General features: G+C 34.8%; 1 protein-coding gene across 12 annotated transcripts in view; it reads right to left on the bottom strand.

The window, feature by feature from the left end:
* Positions 1-22,183, bottom strand: part of YTHDF3 (YTH N6-methyladenosine RNA binding protein 3) — a 36,228-nt gene extending 14,045 nt beyond the window's left edge. Inside the window, exons 1-7 of one of the 12 annotated variants that reach the window (XM_023533256.1) lie at positions 21,783-22,183; positions 21,276-21,300; positions 17,815-17,959; positions 15,424-15,509; positions 13,772-13,816; positions 6,611-8,209; positions 6,306-6,392 (exon numbers count right to left, since the gene is read on the bottom strand). In XM_023533256.1, coding sequence (XP_023389024.1) covers positions 6,339-6,392; positions 6,611-8,209; positions 13,772-13,816; positions 15,424-15,509; positions 17,815-17,872 — 1,842 coding nt within the window. In that variant the 5' untranslated portion in view covers positions 17,873-17,959; positions 21,276-21,300; positions 21,783-22,183 and the 3' untranslated portion in view covers positions 6,306-6,338. Of the gene's footprint in view, positions 1-1,266; positions 1,352-6,305; positions 6,393-6,610; positions 8,210-13,771; positions 13,817-15,423; positions 15,510-17,814; positions 17,960-19,817; positions 19,886-21,275; positions 21,301-21,782 lie in introns of those variants that run through there. The other 11 variants (XM_023533263.1, XM_023533259.1, XM_023533265.1 and 8 more) reach the window with 11 other exon arrangements.
* Positions 22,184-22,339: the final 156 nt, after the last annotated feature.

Here is a 22,339-nt window from a genome sequence, read left to right as displayed (position 1 = left end):
TAATTAAACTAATAAAGAAGATTCTACGACATTCAAACCTTCCAAAAAGAGATTCTTCGAAGCTCTTACTCATTTAACATATGTTTACATCTACTATGCACCAAGCATTAGGTGCCAAGGATTCAGCAGAGATCAAAGCAAGTCCTTCTCGCATACAGCTTATGGTCCAATAAGAACAAAGATTAGCTAGATTTTTTTCTTTTTAGCTTCCTTCACATCTCCAAGGTAAGTGGTTCCCAAGTAAGGGCTCATTTTGTTTATCAGGCTTCGAAGACCACAGTGCCATGTAACAAAAAGGTGTGGAGATGCTTATAGTCCTGATACACACTATATACAATGAAGACCGATCTGATTCAAATTGCATAGTCACTGCTGAGGTATATTTATTCTAGTATAACCAGCTACTGGGTGCATTATCTTTCTTGAATTTCTTTTTCATTCTGCTGAAGTAACTCTTCAAGTAACTTTCTCATGAAGGGCATGTGGCTAAGCTCTCACACACCTGAAACCTTTATTTTGTACTCCGCCTCCCTAACCGATATAATTCAACACTCATCTTCAAATATAATATACTCCATTCCCTCCACTCTAAAGTAAGATTCTACATGAGTATCCAGAGCTGTAAATGAAAATAATTCCAATGACAGTCTGATTCTCCTTCCTTTGTAGGTAACCTGTCTTTTACTCATAAAGCTTTTAAGATACTCTATCCTTTTTTTTCTTTTAAATTTTAAATAATACTATTGGTGACTTGGTCCTTCTGAAAGCATGTCTTCTGTGGGTCGAGAAATTTTTCTTTAATCATTCTTCCCTTTGTTTTTTTATGTACTCTTTTGAAATATTAGACGACCTCTCTTTCCACATCTTTCACCCCTATTGATCCACATTTGGAAATTTGATATTCCAGATCATCAATGGATTTAAAAATGAGCATTTTATTAATCTGCTCGCTCTTTTTTTCATTTGACAATCACATTTCTCATTTCCAAGAACACCTCTAGTGTCCGTTTCTTTTTACATATTAATCCTCAACAACAATCAAATTGTTTTATACTTTAAATTATCTTCTGCTCCCTGAATTAAATATTTCTTTTAGTGGGTTTGTCTTGGTTGTTCTTTCATCGAGCTAGATTTTGAACAAACATATCAAAATTATGTGTTTAAATATAAGAATAAAGAATTATACAAATACTATAATAACTGGTATGGAGTTCTCCTAGTGTTAAGTTTCACCAATACCCCTTGCTCTAAAATAAAGAGCCTGACTTTTTACGTTTTATATAGCAAGACAGGATATGTCCGGTCAGCTCCTCCACAGGGTGCTTTCCTGGCAAGCTGGGGAATTCCTCCACTGCCAAAATAACCAGAAGAAAAAAAATAAGCCAATAAAAAAGAACCAGCAATAAAAAGACAGAATTAGCTTTTTAGAGTCTTTGCCTATCACAAATAGGCTCAAGAATTTAAAGAAAAACATGAACACAGTGAAAAGAGAAATGAAAAGTAAACTATATTAACTGCAGACCTAAATATAAAATTTTAAACTACAAAATTTCCACTAAAAAGCATAGGGAAAAAAGTCCCAAATTTGAGGAAGGCAAAGATTTCTGAAGTCAGATTACTTAGTATAAGCCTTCTAATATTGTTCTTATTATTCAAAATTTTGGCTATTTCAGGTTCTCCACCTGCTGAGCCTGGATCTTATACTGGAAAAAAGAAAAAGAGGCTTAAATGACACGGTGAATCAATTGACAGAATATTGTGGTTATATAAAAGAGTATACTTATTCTTAGGAAATATACACTGTATTTTTGGGAGGTAGAGAACCATTGTTAACAAAAAAAAAGCAAAGAGAGAAGTCTGTTAACAGGTGAATCTGGATAAGTGGCATATGTATGTTCTATATACTATTCTTATTCTTCCAAATAAATTACAATTTCCAAATAAAAAGGTGAAGAAAAAAATATTTACTCCTACCCCTGAATATAGGTATAGTTCAATCATTCCACCATATTACTATAGCACCAATTTATTTTGGCCATTTTCCTGCTGATGGACATCTGGGTTTGTTCCTCGTTTTTTACAATTATCACCTGTGCACCTAAAAACATTCTTGTCTGTCTTCTGGTGTATACGCAAAGCTTCTCTTCAGTATCTATCTTAGAGGAAAACTGCTGAATTAATAAGGTGAATGAAATGCTCAGGTTTATCAGACAATGCAAAACTGCTTCCCCAGATAGCTGTATCAATTTAACGTTACCATCTGAAATTATTGAAGAGATTTTGTTGATCTACTGTCTCTCAAATACTTGAAACTATCAAATTTCTTAATTTTGCCAAGTAAATATAAAGTATTTTCTCATGATAGTTTTAACTTGCATTTCCTAATTATTATTAAAACAGAATACCTTTTTATTATACTTATTAGCTATATTAGCTTCCTCTCCCATGAAATGACTATCCACATACCTTTTGCCCATTTTTTTACTAGGTTCATCTTTTTCTTAAACTGATTCATAGGAATTTTATATGTTCTTCATACTAATCTTTGGTCAGTTATGTTCAAATCTTTCCCAGTTCCTAATGTCTTTTTACTTTCCTTAAAGCAACTTTTCATGAACAGAATTTAATCTAGTCATATTTTATCAATCTTTTCTTTTATAATTAGTGTTCTGCGTCTTATTTTAGAAACTGTATTTTACTCAAAGGTCTCAAGCATATGGACCTGGGAGAATGTAATCTTCAGTATCAGAAGCTTTGAGGAATTCAGCTAAATACGAGAGGGTCATGTTAAATAATGACTTGCAAGCATAACAAGTAAAGGGAATCCTAGCAAAACATCACTAATTTGTCCTTTTTGATAGAGCCAAAGAGGACCTAGAATAGACAGGGAGAACACCCTTCATCACAGGGATGACAAGAGTATTCAAAAGCAGTGTTGCTAAAAAGCCAAAGTACTAATAAAAGCATGTCTAAGAGGAAACCTAGAAATGAAAACCTACAAATTCTGCCTGGACAAGCGGTAACAGCACCAGGAAGGACAGTGGGCAAGGACAAATGATACCCCAAACGCTGAACTGTTAACAAGCAGGGAAAAGTGTTTCCTGACATGGTGGTTTCAAGCTCAAAGGAAAGTCAAATTTCACTTTCTGGCATATCCACTGTACTGGCTCTTCCTTCTTACTCTTTAAAGGCTGATGAATTGCTTAACTGGTGAAGTTAGTTTACATCATGCCTCTCACATCAATCTCCACATGTGCAATATAAATAGAATATATAACTAACACTAACCATTAAAGTATAAAACAAACAACAAACAAACAAAAAAACCCACTCTATTTGGGGGGAAATACCTGATCAGAATGATCAATCCTCTTCCCTGTTCAATGATGACAGAAAAAGAAAGCCAAAGTGAGTCTTAATTTTTTTTTTTTTTTCACAGAAAAGGACACTAATAAAACTATAATGGGTCCGGATTATGACTGCCAGAAGCTAGACTTGGGGGAAGAATGTAAATACAGGAGAATAGCACAGGATAGTTTTGTAGGAATATGGAACTATTCTATATCAAGACTGTGGTGGTAGTTACACAAATCTACAAATGTGTTCAAATTCACAGAACTGTACACCCCCAAAAAAGGGAATTTTACTGTATGATTTAAAAAACATTTTTAAAAAGGATATGTGCACAAATATTTATGGGAGCTTTATTTACAATCTTCAAAAACTGGAAACAACCCAGCTGTCTTTCAAAGAACGAATTGGTAAATCCATACAATGAAATGGTACTTAGTAATTAAAAAGAACAAAGAATTGATACATAAAACAACATAAATTGTAAAGATATCATGCTGAGTGAAAGAAAACAGTCTTTAAAAATTCCACACTGTAATTTCATTATCTGACATTATGAAAAATGCCTTAGAGAGACAGAGAACAGATGAGTGAACTGGGAGAAAGGGGGAGGGGAACACCTGATTACAAAGCAGCGAAAGGGAATTTACAATTTTACTGTATGTAAATTTTGAAAAATAAACAAGTTTAAAAGGATATGGAAGAGAAAGAAGTTTCTAAAAATGATCATTATAGGAAGTAAAATAAGCTGTGAACAGTCATCTCTGCTCAATAAAATCAAGACAGATTCTGGATCAAAGGATTCAAGTAAGAAAACAATCAAGAGGCAGAAGTACAGTGGAACTTAATGTGACAGATAATGTAAGCAAACCAGCACTGTCACTCAAGAATTCAAAACCTCACAAATCAGAGAATCAACACAAAGCAAATCATATCAATACAATGGAATTTCAAATTAGAGAAATTTTCCAAATGCAGAAAAAAAGTAACAAAGAACCAATGGCATTCAAGGACAAAGAAAGATTTGACATATTTATGACATTAGGAAAAAATAAAAACCTGGCCTATAAAGGATTAAGGAAAATTATAATAGAAACCAATCTTGTACACATTCTACATAGAGGTCCATAATACAAGAATAAAGAAAAATTTTCTATGTACACAGGCAGAAATAGCTATGTCCAAAGTGAGAAAATTTAGGCTGGCCTCAGACTCCTCTGTATTATAAAGGTATAAATATATATGTGATGTAAATATAAAACTATAAAGCAAAGTCTGAATGAAAAGACTATGACCCAAAAATTCTATAGCCAGGTAAGCTGTTGTTCACATAGCATGCAAAAAACCCCACATTTTTTTTATTTATAATGGCTTAATATATTATCAAATAATTCTATCTAAAAAGTAACAAAGACTAGTAAAATAAATTAAGATTCAAAATAAATATGTCAAAGGTGGGTTAGACATTATAAAAAGGATGGCAATAAACCATTAAAGAATTTAAATGTAAATTTTAAAGTTTAAAAATTATGGTTTAAATTAGTGTTGTATGTATGAGCACAAAACAATATGTAATGGTCACAAAATTCTTGAGAAAATTATGTAGTAAAAAATAAAACTAGGACTAAATTTTCAGACTGGGTAGAGAAGAAATGTGGGAAGACATACAAGGGTGAGCGCTCCTTAGTGGTGGGAGGAAGAGAAGTTGATAAACACCTCCCTGCCATGCATCTTTTCTCCCTGAGAAAAATCAACTGGTTAAGAACAAGCAGCTCCCGAATCTGTGACTCCTACAAATAACTGCCTAATCAAAGAGAGTTCACCATCTGTACTTCTCAAAGACATCTTAAAATCAGCACGCCTTAAAAGAAAATCTTCACCTGCATCCCACCTTTCGTCCCCCAAATCATTTCTCCTGATCCACTATTTGTAAACGGCAGTTACAAAGGTTGAGCAGGTCCTTAAATAGCCATTTGTATTACTGCAGAACGAAGTTTCTAACAATTTAGTTCTATAACCAGTAGCAGCAAAATCACCAAGGTGCTCGTTTAAATATGTACTCTACCAGGTAGGTCCCTTATCAAATGTATCAAATTCTCTGGGGTGGGTCTCAAGAATCTGCATTTTCAAAGAGCACCCCAATTGATATTATATGCCCCCAAATTTGGAAACCATTGCTCTAGGATCATTATTTCAACATGATTCACCAGTAAGGAATGTTAGCTGAAACAGTTCCCTCTTCTGCAAAGATTAAGAAGCCACAAGATACTTATGTTCACAGATAGGACTCAACTGCTATTTCTATACACTTAGGTTTAAGATCCTGTTTTATCTTAATTTCTATATACGAGCTTTCCGCGGTAATCAAAATAATTTACTGGAGAAGCTTCTAACTCTGTTTCATTTTAAAAGAAATTTAAATGTACTGTCTATAGGAAAAATCTGCTAATTGCCTACTCCATCCATTCTCTTCGCCTCCTAAAAATAGCACCCACCCCCACACCAATTTTCTTTTGTAGTCTGAACAGAAAACATTCCCCAGCCTGTCTTGCTGAGTGCTCTGTGATCAAATCTGGCCAATATGATGCAAGCAGAACAGTGAGTAAGTAATTTTTGGGAAATCTCCCTTGGAGTCTCAGAGGTAAATAAGAGTGGCAGAAATCAAATTTTGCAGTCTAAATCTAAAGCCCATGTCTTCCCAACTCTAAGCTGTCTTCCTAGGTCAAATCCTTTTGCACAAGTACTCTAAATGCACAATTATAAAAATGCTTCAGGAGTTTCGAGGGGGAAATTCATTTTATTTCTCATAAATAGCAAGTGAATAATGTTCAAACGGTTATTTAAAAGCTGCTTCAAACTCCAAACACATTTTCCCATAAACTTAATGTTTAACATTAGTGACTACAGACCCTTGCCAGTTCTTAAGACTGCTTAATTATAAATGTAGAACTCACTGAGCTTTGATGAACACGACTCAATGATCTTTATCACCTGAGGAGTATGAAGAATAGGCAGGAAGCAAATTCAGAGTAAGGGTTACCCTTGGGAAGGAAAAAGGAAACGATTCAAATGTGGCATCACAGGCCTTCAAGGATGTTTGTCAAGTTCTGTTTCTTAACAAACTAAGTGGTTTGTTTCCTTCAGAGTAAAGTTCTTAAACTCAAAATGTAATATTAAAAGGTATTAAAGAATACCCACCCATGCATACCACACCAGTAATAAAAAGACCCTACACACAAAAATATTACTGTACTCTTACCCTACGCATGGCTTCCTCCTCTTCTTGACGCTTTTCATAATGTGCAAAGTCATCAAAGATTGAGGTGGTATGCTTGAAAGTAGCAATTATTTTAAGCACTTGCTTAGCTTTTTCTAGGGGTACCTCTTGAGTGTCCCTTGAATTGGTAACTGGTTTGTTGTCATTATTTTCTAAGCGAATATGCCGCAACTGATTATTGGGAACATCTTTGACAAAGATCCATTTAACTTCAAATTTGCCCTTCCACTTATCCTGAGACCAGACACCAGCATATGCATTATAGTCCACAACAGACTTCATTTCAGCCACTCCACAAAAATGTCCACTGCCATTCACACTGAAGAGTAAATAGAGTGGGCCTTTCCCATTCAAGGAACGGTAAGCTGCATCCAAACGCTTGTTACCATGCTCAGTACTACACCAGATAGAGTACTTAATGGAACGGTGAATGTCATCCTCAGAATAGCTCTTAATTATAAACACGCGTCCATTCTTCAGGTTCCAGTCAAAGTCTTTGGGATTATAGTTGTTTATGGCCTTTAGCTTTTCCAGCACTGGATGCACTTCCACACTAGAAGGTGAAGCGCTTACAGGAACAACACCTAAACCAAAGTTTTCACCGCCTGCTCCATTGTTCTGGTTGAAGCCAGCTCCCCTGTTCCGAGGCGCTACCCAGCGGTTTTGCAGCTGTTGCTGTTGGGGCTGCACTTGGTGAGGCTGGGCCTGTGGCTGAGGTCCTTGTTGCTGCTGTGGTTGTGGTGGCTGAGGCTGCTGTTGAGGCAGTTGGCTTTGCACCAATGGTGGTGGTTGAATTAATGGCTGAGGCTGCTGGATTATAGTTTGAGGAGGCAGAACTGGTTGGGTTGGTGGAGCCTTTACCACAGACCCCTTTTCGTCCCAAGTTCCAATATTCATGTTGTGTTTTATAGGAGGTGGTGGCACAGCAGAACCCCCAATTCCAACATTGCCCTTGGGTTTAAGTTTCGGCTGAGGTTTGGCGGGCTTTCTGGCAATGGCAGCCCAGGAGGTTGGTTTAGGTGCTGCACTGCTAACTGGGGGCACACTATTGGTGGCAATGCTCGTCATACCACTGCTGCTCAAGGCTGTACCTACAGTTTTTGTCACTGCAGCTGTCAGGTCACCACCAATTTTCAGTCCGGTCATGCCTTGCTCAATACTGCTAATGCCGGGCACCTTACTCAAAGTATCACTGCCAAATCCAGCCTGTCCATCAGTAATAGCTCTCCCAAGAGAACTAGGTGGATAGCCATAATTGCTACTATAAGCAGAACTTTGTGTTGATTGTCCCTGAGATCCACTTGTCCCCCATGTAGAGAAATCAGCATTACCAGGAAAAAAGTTAAATCCATGCTGACCAAGAAATGGAGGGGTATTTCCTAATGCCCCAGGTTGACCAAACACACCATCTGGTATATAATGATGTTCTCCATTACTCATTTGTCCATAGGTTGTCAGATATGGCATAGGTTGGTCTCCAGCCGTGGACCATGCTGCTTCCCCAAGAGAATATGGAAATCCAATGGATGCAGCATAGTAACTAGGCATGTATGGATCTGACATTGGCGGATAGCTGTTACTCTGGAAAACAAAAGATCATAATCAGGTATGAAATGTCCTCTGAAGAGTAGGGGGGAGAAAAAGACATCTGAAAGATTAAAATCAAAGTTTTGAACAAATGAAAAACAGATCTACCTGTTCCAAATAAACAGAATTAAAAATTCAAATCCAATTTTATCAACACAAAAACTTGCTGATGAGTATTTTAACACATTTGTTTATAAAATTGCAGAGTTTAACTGAGGGGGTGGGGACGATGGGGATCATTCTTGTTTAAAGAGCCTGGTCCTCTAGTACAATTTACAAATACTGTAATTTCTATAAAAAGTCAATTTATAAATTTTGCAGAGACAAACTGATCATTTACAGCCAGCCAGCTTTAATTTAAGCAACTGATGTATCTGAAAATTTATATGTAAGAATTAAACAAACCTGGAAGCTATGTCAATGATAAATTATAGTATATCTATATTATCCAGTTCAGCAATTAAATTTTGTACTTCCATTAAGAAAAAACAGAGAAATGCTCACACTGAGAGGGAAAATATTTCAATATTATACCTACAGCATTATCTAAATTTATTTTGTTTTGCCTTGCTCATTTTGAAAAAGAAACAAAATCCTTACTAGTTTGTTAATGGTGCCTCTTTTTTTGTTGTTCTCAATTTAGTCATATTCTTTATACTAATTATTAACTATATTTGGAAAATATTCAAATAATGCTAATATTAGTATAAAAGGAATGAAGAGCACCTCTGGAACCACCACAGTAGTGGCTGCTATGAGATACAAATACAAGAGAAGCCCAAGGGAAGCTCAAAATCACCAACAATGGTTTTCAAGGAAAAAAATTCTTGAAATTAATGTGTAAAATTTACTAGCCATGAAAATATACATATACATACACACACTAATGTAGAATTCGATCACTAAATTTGCCAAAAAAAAAAGTACTCATTGTTCTTCATTCTGACAAGTCACTGTGATATAATTCTAAAAAGCTTAATAAAAATAAACAGTTGTCAGTATAAACGAACATGTATAATAGATTAAAAGTTTTTAAATTGTCTTTTTAAAATTTACAGTTACTAAAGGTATCTTTTTATACTTTACTGTTTTACCTAAACACTTATTAAATGTCTAAATTGTGGAAAATATCGATATGATTCTTTCTTTTAAAAGAAAACCTATACTTAAAAAGACATGACACAGGGAGGTGAATAAATCTCACAAAGGGGAAGAATAGGAGAGCTGGTAATCAGTTTCAAAGTTTTAATTTAGAATGTTGGCACTGAAATATGGACTCAGTGAGTCCTTATCTGGATATGGGAGTGGAAAAGCAGACCAGGTAGAAAGTTTTAAGTTTATTCTTCAAAATAAGTGTTTGCAAAATTATACTCATAACTTATTTTGAATATTCTTATTTCACCATCACAAACGCTGAATTTTGCACAACAGTTACACATCAAGTTCCTAATTTATCTCTATTCATAGTGTGATGCAGGGGTTAGCAAACTAAAGGGCCAAATAGCAAATATTTAAACTTTGCGAACCAAATATAGCTTCTGGTAGCTGTCGCATGTTCATCTTTAAAAAAAAAAAAAAAAAAACCATCTTTAAAAGGCTGCTAACTCAAGGGTTTTTCTCAAAGAAAACAGGGCATGGACTGGATTTAGTCCCTGGACCAGTCTGTCAACGCTGCTTTAACTGATTATGTAACTCGTACCAATTCTGAAAAAATAGAAAGCCCCCAACCTATACTACTAAGATTAATGGGGAACAAATTTTTGCAAATTCTGTCACCTCTGGGGCAGGAACAGGCCCGAACCCCTTTGGACTTGAAGGCTTTATTAGATATCTTTTCGATTTTTTTTAAATCATGATTTTTACTACTTCATCGCAAATTAGTGGTTTTGTCAAAATACTAACTTCAAATAACTTTTAAAACATGTTCCATTAGTCACAATTGCCTATGAAACAGACAGCTCACACTGATGAGCAGGGATGGGTTACTGTCTCTGACTGCAGAGTTGTCCACAGTGTTAGCACACCACCTAGAATCCTTGAGCATAATGGATAAATGGCCTGCTTTCTCCAATTTATCAAACAACGCTAACCATTTATTTTCCCATTCTTTCAGTAGTTTTAGCTGAATGGGGTTTTTTTTTCCCTTAGCTCTATGAAAGTAACTTAAGCAGTCTCCTTTCAAAAGGCAACAAGGCTTCAGTTTCAGTTCTAGTAAGAACAAAGCTGTAGGAAGCACCTCAAAGTTTAAAAAAAGAAGTGGTCAACACATTCTGAATGAGTAGAGCTTTGATTATAATTGGAAATATTTTTAAATGTTTTGCTAAATTTTAAGATAAATTTTTAATTGCTAAGTGGAATATTAATTAAAGGAATGCAACTTGGTAATAAAGAGGAACAGGATTTCCAGTTACTAATGATGGAAAATAACTCAAAACTTACTTTTACCTTTTACTTCGAACCTGGTTTTGAGACATTATCATAATTTCACAATTTATATAAAATAATCACTTTAAAATAGTTTATTCATAATTCAAAACTTAGTACTAGTGAAATTTTACTATGTTTAAAGATATATATATGACCTTTAAGTAAAGTGATGTGAAATTTTTGGTATTTCCCTCATATTCAAAAACCTAATAGGAAGGGGAAAACAGTTATACATATAAAAAGCGATAATCAATGGACATAATAAATATAATATTTGTAAGAACAGATGCACATACCCTTTCTTTACCCACAGCATAAACTTAGAAACACAACCTGAAGGGGCCATTTAATATAAGTTGAAGTGAAACCATGAGGCATCTAAATTCTAATCCCAACCCAGGACTTATCAGCTATGTGAAAGCAGCCAGTAGCCAAGTTACAGCTCTCAACTGTTTTCTCATCTACTAAAAGGAAATAAAGATACAGTGCCTAGGCTAAGTTTTCAATCAACAAGTTACATTTATTAACACGACTTGCCTCTTTAAAATGTTATGTTAATCAGCAAGCATATAGTATAATAATTTCAAAGTTAGTCCAGATCTTAAGAGTATAAAGTCATGGCACGATACAGTAGGCAAGAATATGGGCTCAATTCTGTACTCTTTCGCTTTTTGTCAGTGATCTCATCAGATCATTTAATTTTTCTAACTCTGTTTCTTCACTGGTCAAATGGGGATAATATCTACTGCTTTAATAAATTGTAAAGATTTTTTAAAATCTACTTTGTTCATTGCAAAGTGCTATATAGAAGTATAGAAATTAAACCTTTACATTAAGTTTTTATTTGAAAACTAAAACATTAAATGTTCTTCCCTAGAATTTCAAAATCATTTATAATTATTATCCCTTAGCCTAGTGATGTAGGTCAATTGTTTTTCTCTTATCTCAAAGAAACTTGAATAATAAAAAATTCATGATCACTGTTCTGACCTAAAGATATTTTAATAAAACTCGATTATAACCGACAATCTTTCAGTTATAGTAACAATATCTGTTTTTACTTCACACATCCAAACTTCCAAGAAAAAACATTGCACAATTTCTTAGAAGTTCAATTAAAAAAAAAAGTGAGGCATTATAAGATTACGAAGTACTTCAAACTCTAGAGTTCAATTCTGAATTAAAAAGAAAAAGTTTGGTATACTTTTAATGCTTATCTGTATGTTCCTCTAACATTTAAAAATATTACTGTACTTTTCAGAAAATATAATTTATGCATCTCTAATAAGAATGTCACAAATCTATTAGACATCAGACTCAACTTGAATATTTCATCAACCATAATTCTTCATTCCCTAATTCTAGAAGATAACTTAATCCATTCATTCAATAAATACTCAAAGAATGCCTACTATGTGCCAGATCACAGCGCCAAGCACTGAAGAAATAGATGAAGAACATGGTCTCTGACCTGAAGGATTTCACAGGTCTAGTGGGGAAGACAGATTTACCCTATAATTTTATAGGTACTGTAATGGAAGTAAAAAGCAAAACAAATCCTCTAGATAAAAAAGAAGGATGCAAGTAATGGGGGGAATCAGAAAAGACTTCATGAATTGATAGACATGTGAGTCTGTGTGTGTAAATAGTACATATTGAAAACATGAAAAAATATATTTATATTTTCAAAAAATAATGGTAAGTCCCATTTCCCTGAGTAAGTCAGATGGAGAAAGTGGACCAAAGATGAGGCAGGGAAGGTGAGCTGTGTTAATTCTTTAACATGACAATGGCGCAATCAGACTTTAAGAAGACTGCTAAGGAGTAATGCAGCATTACCAGTTAGGAAAACAGGCAACAGGAAGACAATGAAAACCTTAAACTAAGGGAAGGGTCACAAAATAACAAAACTCAAAATATTATTTTACTTTGTTCGTTTTCTATACCTCTTCCCTGATAATCATAGCTAGAAATTTATTTTCCCATATATACAAGCAGACAAACTCCAACTTCATTTTTCCAATTAATTCTTTGAATTTATATAGCACCTTTAATAGTTTCAATGAAACCTGAATTTTCTGATCAATTTAATAATCTGATTATCCTCTGGAACTATAAAGAACTAATTTTAAGACCAAAAGACATTTACTTAAAATTAATATAAAAAATTATCCCCTTTGAAAGTGAGCACCAGAAAATAGAAATACATGCCACAGAAGGCCAACAACCGGTTTTGAAATATTCCTGGGTTTGATTTGAACTGGACCTAAGTATACAAAACAATTTAACCAAAACAGTAAACATCTTTCCAGATGAAAGATTCATTTCTCTTATTTATAATATTAAAATCAGATAACATTTAAAGTCATAATGTGTATTTAGTTGAAATTTTTTAAACAATTATTTCAGTTAATTCAGTATGACCTATAGATGCAGAACTTTAAATATGCAAATAATTAGTTAAGATATTTCACCAATAAACCCATTTTCATTAATCTGTTTTCAAAGGTCGATTTTTAATTTTTTATTTCTATTTCAGCTAGGTAATTATGAGTATCTTAAATTCTTACACAACCTACTTTCAGATTTCAGATAATGTTCCATTTTTCTCTCCTCCCAGTTTTCAATATTCTAGTGTTAGTGCTCTTTAAAAAGTAAGTATGTACCCTGACTACAGATAATTATTTTTAATATTACAGAAAGATAATAGCTGAAAACCTATCTATTCATATTGGCAAGGAGAGGGAAGTAAAATACAGCCTTACTGGTATCAAACTTTAACATCTCTTTAGAGAACACATGAATATATTGATTCAAACATCATAAAATAAAATGATTTAATTAATATAAAGCATAAGACCTTCCATTTAAACATCACATTACAACAAATCCTTTATAGATTTTTTTGCCGACATAAGGAAGCTTTTATGATACAATTTAAAAATTGGGTTCACTAAGGTAAATGCCTCTATATTCCTAAAAAAATAATTTTCCAACACTTTTGAGATTTTTACAAGTGAAACCTTATGCAAAATTCCAACATATAAAACAGATAAAAAGCAGAGCACAGCTCTGGTTGCAGCAGGGGTGGGATCCAGGGTACCCTCCCTTGGTCTCCCCTAAGCAGACCTGAAGCACCTCTGTGGAATGCCAAATAATCATTCTTCTAAGCCCCTGTGACAAATGAATTATAAAATATCTGTTACCAAGTAAAACAAGGATTCTTACAGTAGCAATTCTCAAACATTTATGATCCACTAAAATTACCTGAAAAGAGTTTGAACAAATAAGTCAAAGGATCTGCATACTATATCCTTATCTTAGAAACTCATTTTATATTTTATATAATAAAGTATGAAATCAAGTAGCAAATAAAACAATTATTTAGACCAAATAAATCTCCCAAACTCATCTGATCATAAAGACCTGTTTGGGGAGAATATCTACTATACCTCATAAATACCAGAATTTCTCAAAGAAGTTGGAAAACACTGCCATAAAGGATATTAGCTAAGGTTACTGTATGGGCCCAGATATAATACTGTATCTTTCTTTTATGTTGCACTACATTTATAACAAATGATCTTCCCCTATTTTCCAATGATACAGTCTTTCACCACCTTTAAGTGGAAAGTAAATTCGTTATTGTGATCATAAAGTATATTATATAAATATGAAATGAACTTTTTCATTCTTTTAAAAGTAGCCAAGCTTTCATAGATCTTATCACCCATTTTTCCTCTTTATCATTTATTTATTCCCTCCCAACATATGCCAGGAATGCAGATCAAGAGATAGAAGGGGTGGTTAAGGAAAAACTACCAAGAGAGTAAATCAGGCTGAACATAACCATGGCTCTCCAAAGTCATAAAAATAATTCTACATCCCACAAATTGGAAATGTTTTGTTCACATTTGCTCTACAACTGTAAAGTTCTATAATAATATTTGGTGCCTGGTTCTTTTATAGTTTAAAAAAACAGAGGCTGAGATTTTAAGATACATTTTTTCTTATATCTTTTATTAAGCAAAATGACAAAAGGAGTTTCATTCCAGAATGTTCTCCCTAAAGTAACTGGTTAATAATGGAAGTCTTTTAAATTTATTTCTAGTAGCTACATTTTTACTAACATGCAGAAATGGTATACAGAGACCAAAGAATACCATTTGTTTTTCAATGGTTAAATTTAAACTATACCGGTATACAAATTCACAAGATCATTTGTGAAAAATCCAAACACATACCAAAAAAACCTTAAAAAGCCACCAATTATTCAATTTGATGAACTTCTCCATGCCTACACCACAGCAAGTGTTTATAAAGACTTTATTATTTATCTTTATCTATTACATTACCAGGTTATAGTAAAACTTCAGTGAAATTCAAATTGGAATGCTTTAAAAAACTACATTTAATCGAAAACCTCAGGCACAAAGTAGTCCTCTCTCACAAATCTCTAGCCAATTAAATCTTGTAATATCTTAAGCTATGAAAATATGACTGATATTAAAAGATTAAATTCTTCCAACGTTCAAAAAAATTACAATACGTACAAATAATGTTCATTTTTAAATCTTTGTATTTCATAATCTAGTTTCAGCTGTCTATAATTTTTAAAGAACTCTCCTGTGACATAAACCTGCAAATGCTATTCACTATTATGCAGGCACACTAGATTAATTCATGTTATGGTTAGTCTTATTCAATTAAAATATCTACTGGAAAACTCAATTACTACTAATATAAATTCAATTTCCTAAATATGGGACCATCAGACTTACCTGATTTGTCTGGCTACTTAAGTATGGCTCAAAATCATCATCATTTACAGCATCTTTTTGATGAATCGAACCGTTTTGTACTGAAACTAAAAAATACGTTTGTATTAGATATGATGTAATTATCCTTATGAAACTCACAGAGCAACCTAACATTTTCAGTATTTTTCGGACCTATTCGTAAAACGTTATCCTGACTTCTTTGTCCTTTTCTTTTAAAAACTCTTAAGGATTAACTTAATTTTGGATACAAATATTTATGTGCCACCAAAAATTTACAGATCTTGTACAGATAAGCCCAAGATTAGAAAAATACAAAGGACATATACACTTCTCATTACCAAGAACATAAAGTAAATATCCCAATTACAACACTGTAGTAAGCAAACTAAGTTTAAGTTAAAATGTTGCAAGAGTTCTCTCAATACTATATTTGAATTCAAAATATCACTTCAAATAGCATTGTAGACATTGATTTCTCTTTGTTAAATCTCTATATTAGAATGTTCTCTAACTTTGTTAAATCTCTATATTAGGCCAATAAAAGTAAAGATTGAAATAACTATTTTGTAACTAAAGTTACAATATCTTAAATGTCTCCAGGTAACTAAAATTCACCTGAAGCAATATCACAATGAACATAGTTATGAAAAAAATCTAAAAAGGGCTTTAATTCTAAACAAAAAAAATTAGGCTTTCACATGAAAGTACAAATAAAATTCAGACACTAAAGATAACCAGATAACCACGATTACTCTTGCAAAACACAAGAAAACCTGTCAACAATATATAATGCCTTATTTGTTCAGAGATCATTTCCATTAAAGCTCTGTAAGGTTATTCTCTTGGCAATGTCTCAGAGGCTTTTCAGCAGACCTGAGGTAAGGCGGCCCTGAGTCTGAATCCTAAGCCCGACACTGAGAAGCTGGGCAATCTCTAGTTAGTGATTCAGGCTCTGTAACTCTGACTACTCCTCTGCTCAAGGAGGTTATTAATAGTACGTACCTACCTCACCTCATCTGAGCATTCAATGACAGTATAATCTTGGATATTATTATTACATAAAATTATTACAAGATCCAAAGAGGACTAAAAATTACTTTAGGACCACAGAAGTTTTACAAGGCTAAAACTTGATGCGCTGGCATCGTCTATGTAAATATATCAGACTTCACTAATTTTGAACCACATGGGAGGTGAAAAAAGTTGAGCCTTTCTGATGAATGTTGACTAATCTCTTAGAAACAAACAGAACCTCAATACCTGAAGATTTATTGCTTAAAAAAGTGTCACAAAGTATTATAAACTATGCTTGGGATTTAAGTTGTGTTCTTATATAACAGCATATGATTTTTATTCTCCCTAATTTGGAGTTTAGATCACCTACAATGTAATGAGTTGACAACAGCATGGGAGCAGACAGGTGAAATCCTTTAGTTCTCTGCCTCCCACTGAGTAGCAATAATCAAAGAAATGATGCTATGCTGTGAAGCCATCAAAGTAAACCTCTTAGGACATTACTGTTGCCCCTCAAGGACTACAAGAGCAACCTGAAGGTCAACTTGATCTTGGCTCCACTGAGATGCTTTAACTTCATATAATAAGGATTATATCATAGACAGGTTTGACCTAAATGTACTCTCCAGAATTTATGTTAACAGCCACTAGAAATGAAAATAAGGAGGTGGGTGGATACCTTAGGTTATTTCTGGTAGGCTGATCATGTCAGCCCAAGAGATTCTAACATACTTCTCCCTTTACCACTGGCTTCACCACTCCTTTATCAAAGGTAGCTTTATGCATGGTCTATTGCCTCTTAAAATATAATTCTTCACTACATGATTGGATTATTACACTAATATGTTTTTGAAACAGCAACCCATTTCAAAATTACAACAATCTATTTCTTGTTTCATTAGAATCTCAGAAATTTAATCCATACTGCTAGTACAGTAAAAAGTACCTACTTAAAATGTATCTAAATATGTATTATACTGTTCTTATTTCCTGTGTTCTATCCTTTCTCTTCTTCTAAGAGGCTGAGACTGAGAACAAAACATTCACACAAACTAATAGTCTACAATCATTTATAAGTGGATTCCTACACGATTATTCAAGGAGTATGTCAATCTAAGGGGAAAATGTTTAATTAAAAGTGTTTTACGCATACTGACAAGCAATTTGAATTAAATTAGAATCTGAGTAAGAAGCTAGCCCTTGAATTTCAGAAGCATACATTTAAGAAATTCAACTGTCTTAAAGACTTTAGTTTTTGAACATTACTTAATGACAATCTAATGTCTTGGAGACTGAAAGTCATTATACAGTAATGAAATCCAAGCCTGTTCCATAGTCTGTACAAGTTCTTCAGGGAAAAAAGAACAGATGACTTACATGAGTCTTCGCCTGTTTCCTCTGCTCTATGAAGCAGAGTCAAATCAAGATAGAACATGGGCCTTAGGAGCCAGGTGATTCTTTGCTCTGGTCTGACTACATCAAGTTAGGAAAGTCAACAGATCTGTGCATCATGTTTTCCCACCTACAAAAACAGCGACAATACCATATACCCTCTATCTCCTTACAAGAATGTTTTGAGGATTAATAATAAAATGAGGACTAAAATGACAGTTAAGTGTTTTGCAATCATTTCCAGGTGGGAGGGTGGGGAGAGGTTGCAAAAGAATATTGCCAAAATACAAGGCATTTTCAACAACTTTTCTGAAACACTTAGAGATAGCCAAATTTAACCTAATTCTTTCAAACTGCAGTTGTACCAAACAATGAAATATGTCTCTATGCTGGGAGGGGAAGAGAGTAGGGAGGAGCAAAAATATAAATTCCTTTCCATATACTTGCCTATTTATAAACTTAAGAGATAGAAGGAAGCAGACAGCAAGGCCTGAGGCTACAAAGAGTATGAGATCTGACACTTTTCTCTGAGGTGCCTGCAGGAGAAGGAACAGTACACTTTTATTCCAGCAAGCAAAAATTGTTGTTAATAAACAAAAGTGATATAAAGTCACTTTTAAATTATGGACCAATAGGTAAATAACCATCCTTAAATTTTACTATCCTTCATTACTACCTTGGCCAAGAATAAAAAGAATTTTAATACTTAACACAGGGACAATCAATCAATTAAAAAAAATTCAAACTTATAAACAAGTAAACCTATAAACTACGTTTTATACTACGAAAGCATTTTTGTCTTACAAAGATATTGATATAGAATTCCTTTCAAATTTTAGTTCCTTTAGTGCATTTACATCATTAAAGATACACACAAAACACTTAGCAGAAATCAAAGACACTGAAGCCAGGTATAAAGCTAAGGCTGTCGACTAAATATAATTCAAAAAAGAAACACAGCATCTCTGAAATTATATTAACTGAAATGGATTCTGCTTTCAAAACTCTGACAACTCCTCAGGGACATGTATTCTTCATAAGTCTGTTAAGTTCCGAATTCAAGTTTAATAATCATGTTCTTAGAATACTGAGGCTGCAGTTTAAGAAAAATAACTTTGTTTTCTGCTTCATAAAAGTAAACAGAGTAACTATAAAATAACTTCACTAGCTTGGGAACCAAGTCAGCTAAGGCAGAACAGTTTTTCTCAAACACACAAATAGCTACTTGTATCAGTTCACTGGAAGTGCTGCCTTCGCCTTGTAATTCTCCCTGCAGAGGCATAAAAATACAAATGATGTATATGTGTATTTGTGCAGTTGTAGTATCTACCATTTTAAAGCATCTTAAATGGTTACCAATACTTTCAGGCCAGTAGTTTTTCCCTCCCACCATGTCTTAAGCAATAGTCTCCCTGCACCCTAAAAACAAATGAGGTGAGGAAGTTGAAAAAAAAAAAATCCAGCAAATATAATGGCTCCAGAACAATGGACTACTGTAAGTACAACAATCCTCATAACATACAATAGGATTTGTGACTAGAATCACTACCTTTACTTTATAGAAGGGAAAGGTACCACACATGTTCAAGCTGAGTTGGCAGGTAACAGCCACAAGCAGAATCACAACACAGATCTAGGAATCCCAGTCTATCACTTTACCCACGGATGAAATTATGAACTGAATAATCAGGGAGAAAGAAAATTTCTTGAAATAAAGAAGAATCTGAATAAATATTTTGTATATGTGTCTAAATACATCCAACCAAGGTGATACTGATGTATTAAAACCATTTTAATAACCAAAAAATATTTATCTATGGTTAATATGCAATACTGTTTATAGGTAATTTATACCTAAAATATCAAAGCTGTCATTACGACATACCTAAGTGAAATGACTGTTATAAATCGAATTTATAGTAATGACTTACTAAATAGATGCTACTTTGTTTTGTCAAACAAGTACTTCATAGAACTTGCACACTTACCTTAAAGCAGGTAACACAAAACACTTAGCATTTCAAATAGCCTTGCAAAGTGCCACCTCCCCACAGATCTAGGATAAAATAATTTATGCTAGGCAATAATGACCACAAATTTCACATATCTCCAACTCTATATACTTCCTAATGGGAAGGCTAGCAAAAAAAAAAAAAAAAAAAAAAAAAGATCATTCTTTTTCAATTTACAAATAAGCTTTTGTAAAACTCACTTAAAATAAATCAACAATAAATATCAAACTGAGTTTTATGCTCATAACAAATTCTAAAATTAAAATTTTAACTCCAAAAATTAAATTCTAGAAATTAAAATGTCTAAATGTTTATACACTCCAATAAAATAGTTCTTTAATCAAAACAAAGCAATAAATTTGTTACCTAATATAGTGCCACATATCTGGTATGTACAAATTCTCAAATTGTACAACTCAAAGAAAATTAACTAAGCTGTGTATACAGTACCTATTCCTTTCAAATTTGCTATAGCAAATAAGACGCTGAAGACTACAAACAGCACCAATAAAAGACTGATTTACATCTAAAAAGGTATTGTAGACCTTATTTTCTAGACAATATTTTGATACTGAAATAAAAACAGGAAGCATAATTCTAGTCTAATTTCAAACCCCATTACAAACTACTATAAATATATAACTCATAATATTATTTAATTGGCACTGTCCCAAGAAAGCAGTTATTGTTCCATACTTACTCGTCGCATGATCAATGTCATGTTTCAGTCAGCTGACTGTATTATTTCATATTAATACAAAATACACTTATTTAAGTGTATTTATAAATACAAAATACACTTATTTTTTAAAATGCTATACTTTCAATAGTATTTTTTAAACTAAATAGTAAATCACTTAATTCTAAAAGGAACTTCATAAACCATTTCCTTCACAGTCCTTTCTAAAATACCAAATTGATTCTCACCCTGCACTCAGGACTGTCCAGTTTTGATCTTTAACGTATTATTGCCTCATTGCCAACTTACTTCAATAAAATCAGTGGTTAACAGAACAATTTTCACTTATGTGACATGGAATACTATGTGGTTGCATGCTCCAATGCAACCGACGTGGCAAACAAAGTATCTACACATTTTATCTACAGACATACATAGAAATTTTTGTGGCAGAAGTTATATAATACAGATAAATTGCAAAATTAAATAAACATCACTAGAGTCATACTACCTCCTGAACTGAAATACAACTAAGGAAACTGTTTCTTGTACCATTTTGGTTTCTATAAAAGTGGCTTCAAAGCAAGGAACTTCCGAAGTTTTGGAAAGCTTTTGGATGTATTAGCCGTGATAAATCTTTCTTCAATCGTACATGTCAAAAAAAAAAAAAAAAAGAGCAAAAACCAGCAACCCCTCCTACATAAAAAAAAATAACATTCAACATTGGGGAGTAAAATAAAAATATCCAAACTCACCTTTATTTCCTTGCCCTTTAGGTCTCTGTGTAACAAGACGAAAGGTGTCGTAATGAGAAAGAAAAAAAAAGAAGAGAGGAAAAGTGTGTTAATCAAAGACGTTATCAAAGACCAGTTATTTTAAACCGCGTAGGAGTAAAAGCCACCATATCCTCCATAGCCACCAATTTCCCAACCACCCCCAGTCTTTAAACCTCCTACCCTCCACTCGATGTCCGTCTCCCGAGCTCGCTTGGGCTCAGGTCCATGTCTGCCGCCCTCAGGATGCGGCCTAGGGCCCGGAAGAGGGTCCTTCCCCGACCCGCCGCGGCCCCGCGGCCCCCTCCCGCCTCGGCCGCAGACGCCGGGGCCAGGACGCACGCCCCAGCACCAGCCGCAGGACCGCAACAACGTGCGCCCGGGGCACCGTTATAGTGCCGGCAGCGACGGAGTGGAGCCGAAGCCCCACGCGAGGGTGGAGCTCCAGGGCTCGGGCCTTTGCCGAGCCTGAGGCCTCGGCTCCCTCACCTGATCCACGCTAGTGGCTGACATTCTTCACCGCAACCCGAGAGCTGCTGCTGCTGCTGCTGCTGCTGCCGCCGCTGCCCCTGCTGCTGCTGCTGCCGCCGCCGCCGCCGCCGCCGCCGCCGACTGGGCCTCTCCCCGTGCACTCACAGCAGTCGGCTGCCGCCCTCGGCCGAGTTGACTGTTCCAGCCGCCGCCGCTGCCGCTGTTCGCTAAGAAGCCAGAAACAGGGCCTCGCGCTCGGGAGTCGCTGGAAGGGGCCCGTCTCTTTCGCTTGCACGCTACTCTTCCCCTCTCGCTCTCCGCTTCTCGGGTCCACAATGGCGGACAGACTTCTTAGTCTCACTTCCGCTCCGAGGCTCCCTGACCTTCCGCTCTCCACTCTGACGTCCGCGCTCACCTCGCTCTTCCTCCCCACCCTCCCGCCGCCAACCTTGGCTCCGCCCCGCACGCCACGTCACCGGAGACGAGATGTACGGCCGCCCCCTGGGCGCATGCGCCAGGGAGAGACCACGCCGGCTTCGACCATTTAAGAAATTCAACTGTCTTAAAGACTTTAG

The sequence above is a fragment of the Pteropus vampyrus genome, unplaced genomic scaffold (assembly GCF_000151845.1).
Source record: "Pteropus vampyrus isolate Shadow unplaced genomic scaffold, Pvam_2.0 Scaffold99, whole genome shotgun sequence".
Lineage (NCBI taxonomy): Eukaryota > Metazoa > Chordata > Mammalia > Chiroptera > Pteropodidae > Pteropus > Pteropus vampyrus.
Note: the sequence above shows the minus strand (reverse complement) of the source record. Positions and strands in the feature narration are given on the sequence as shown.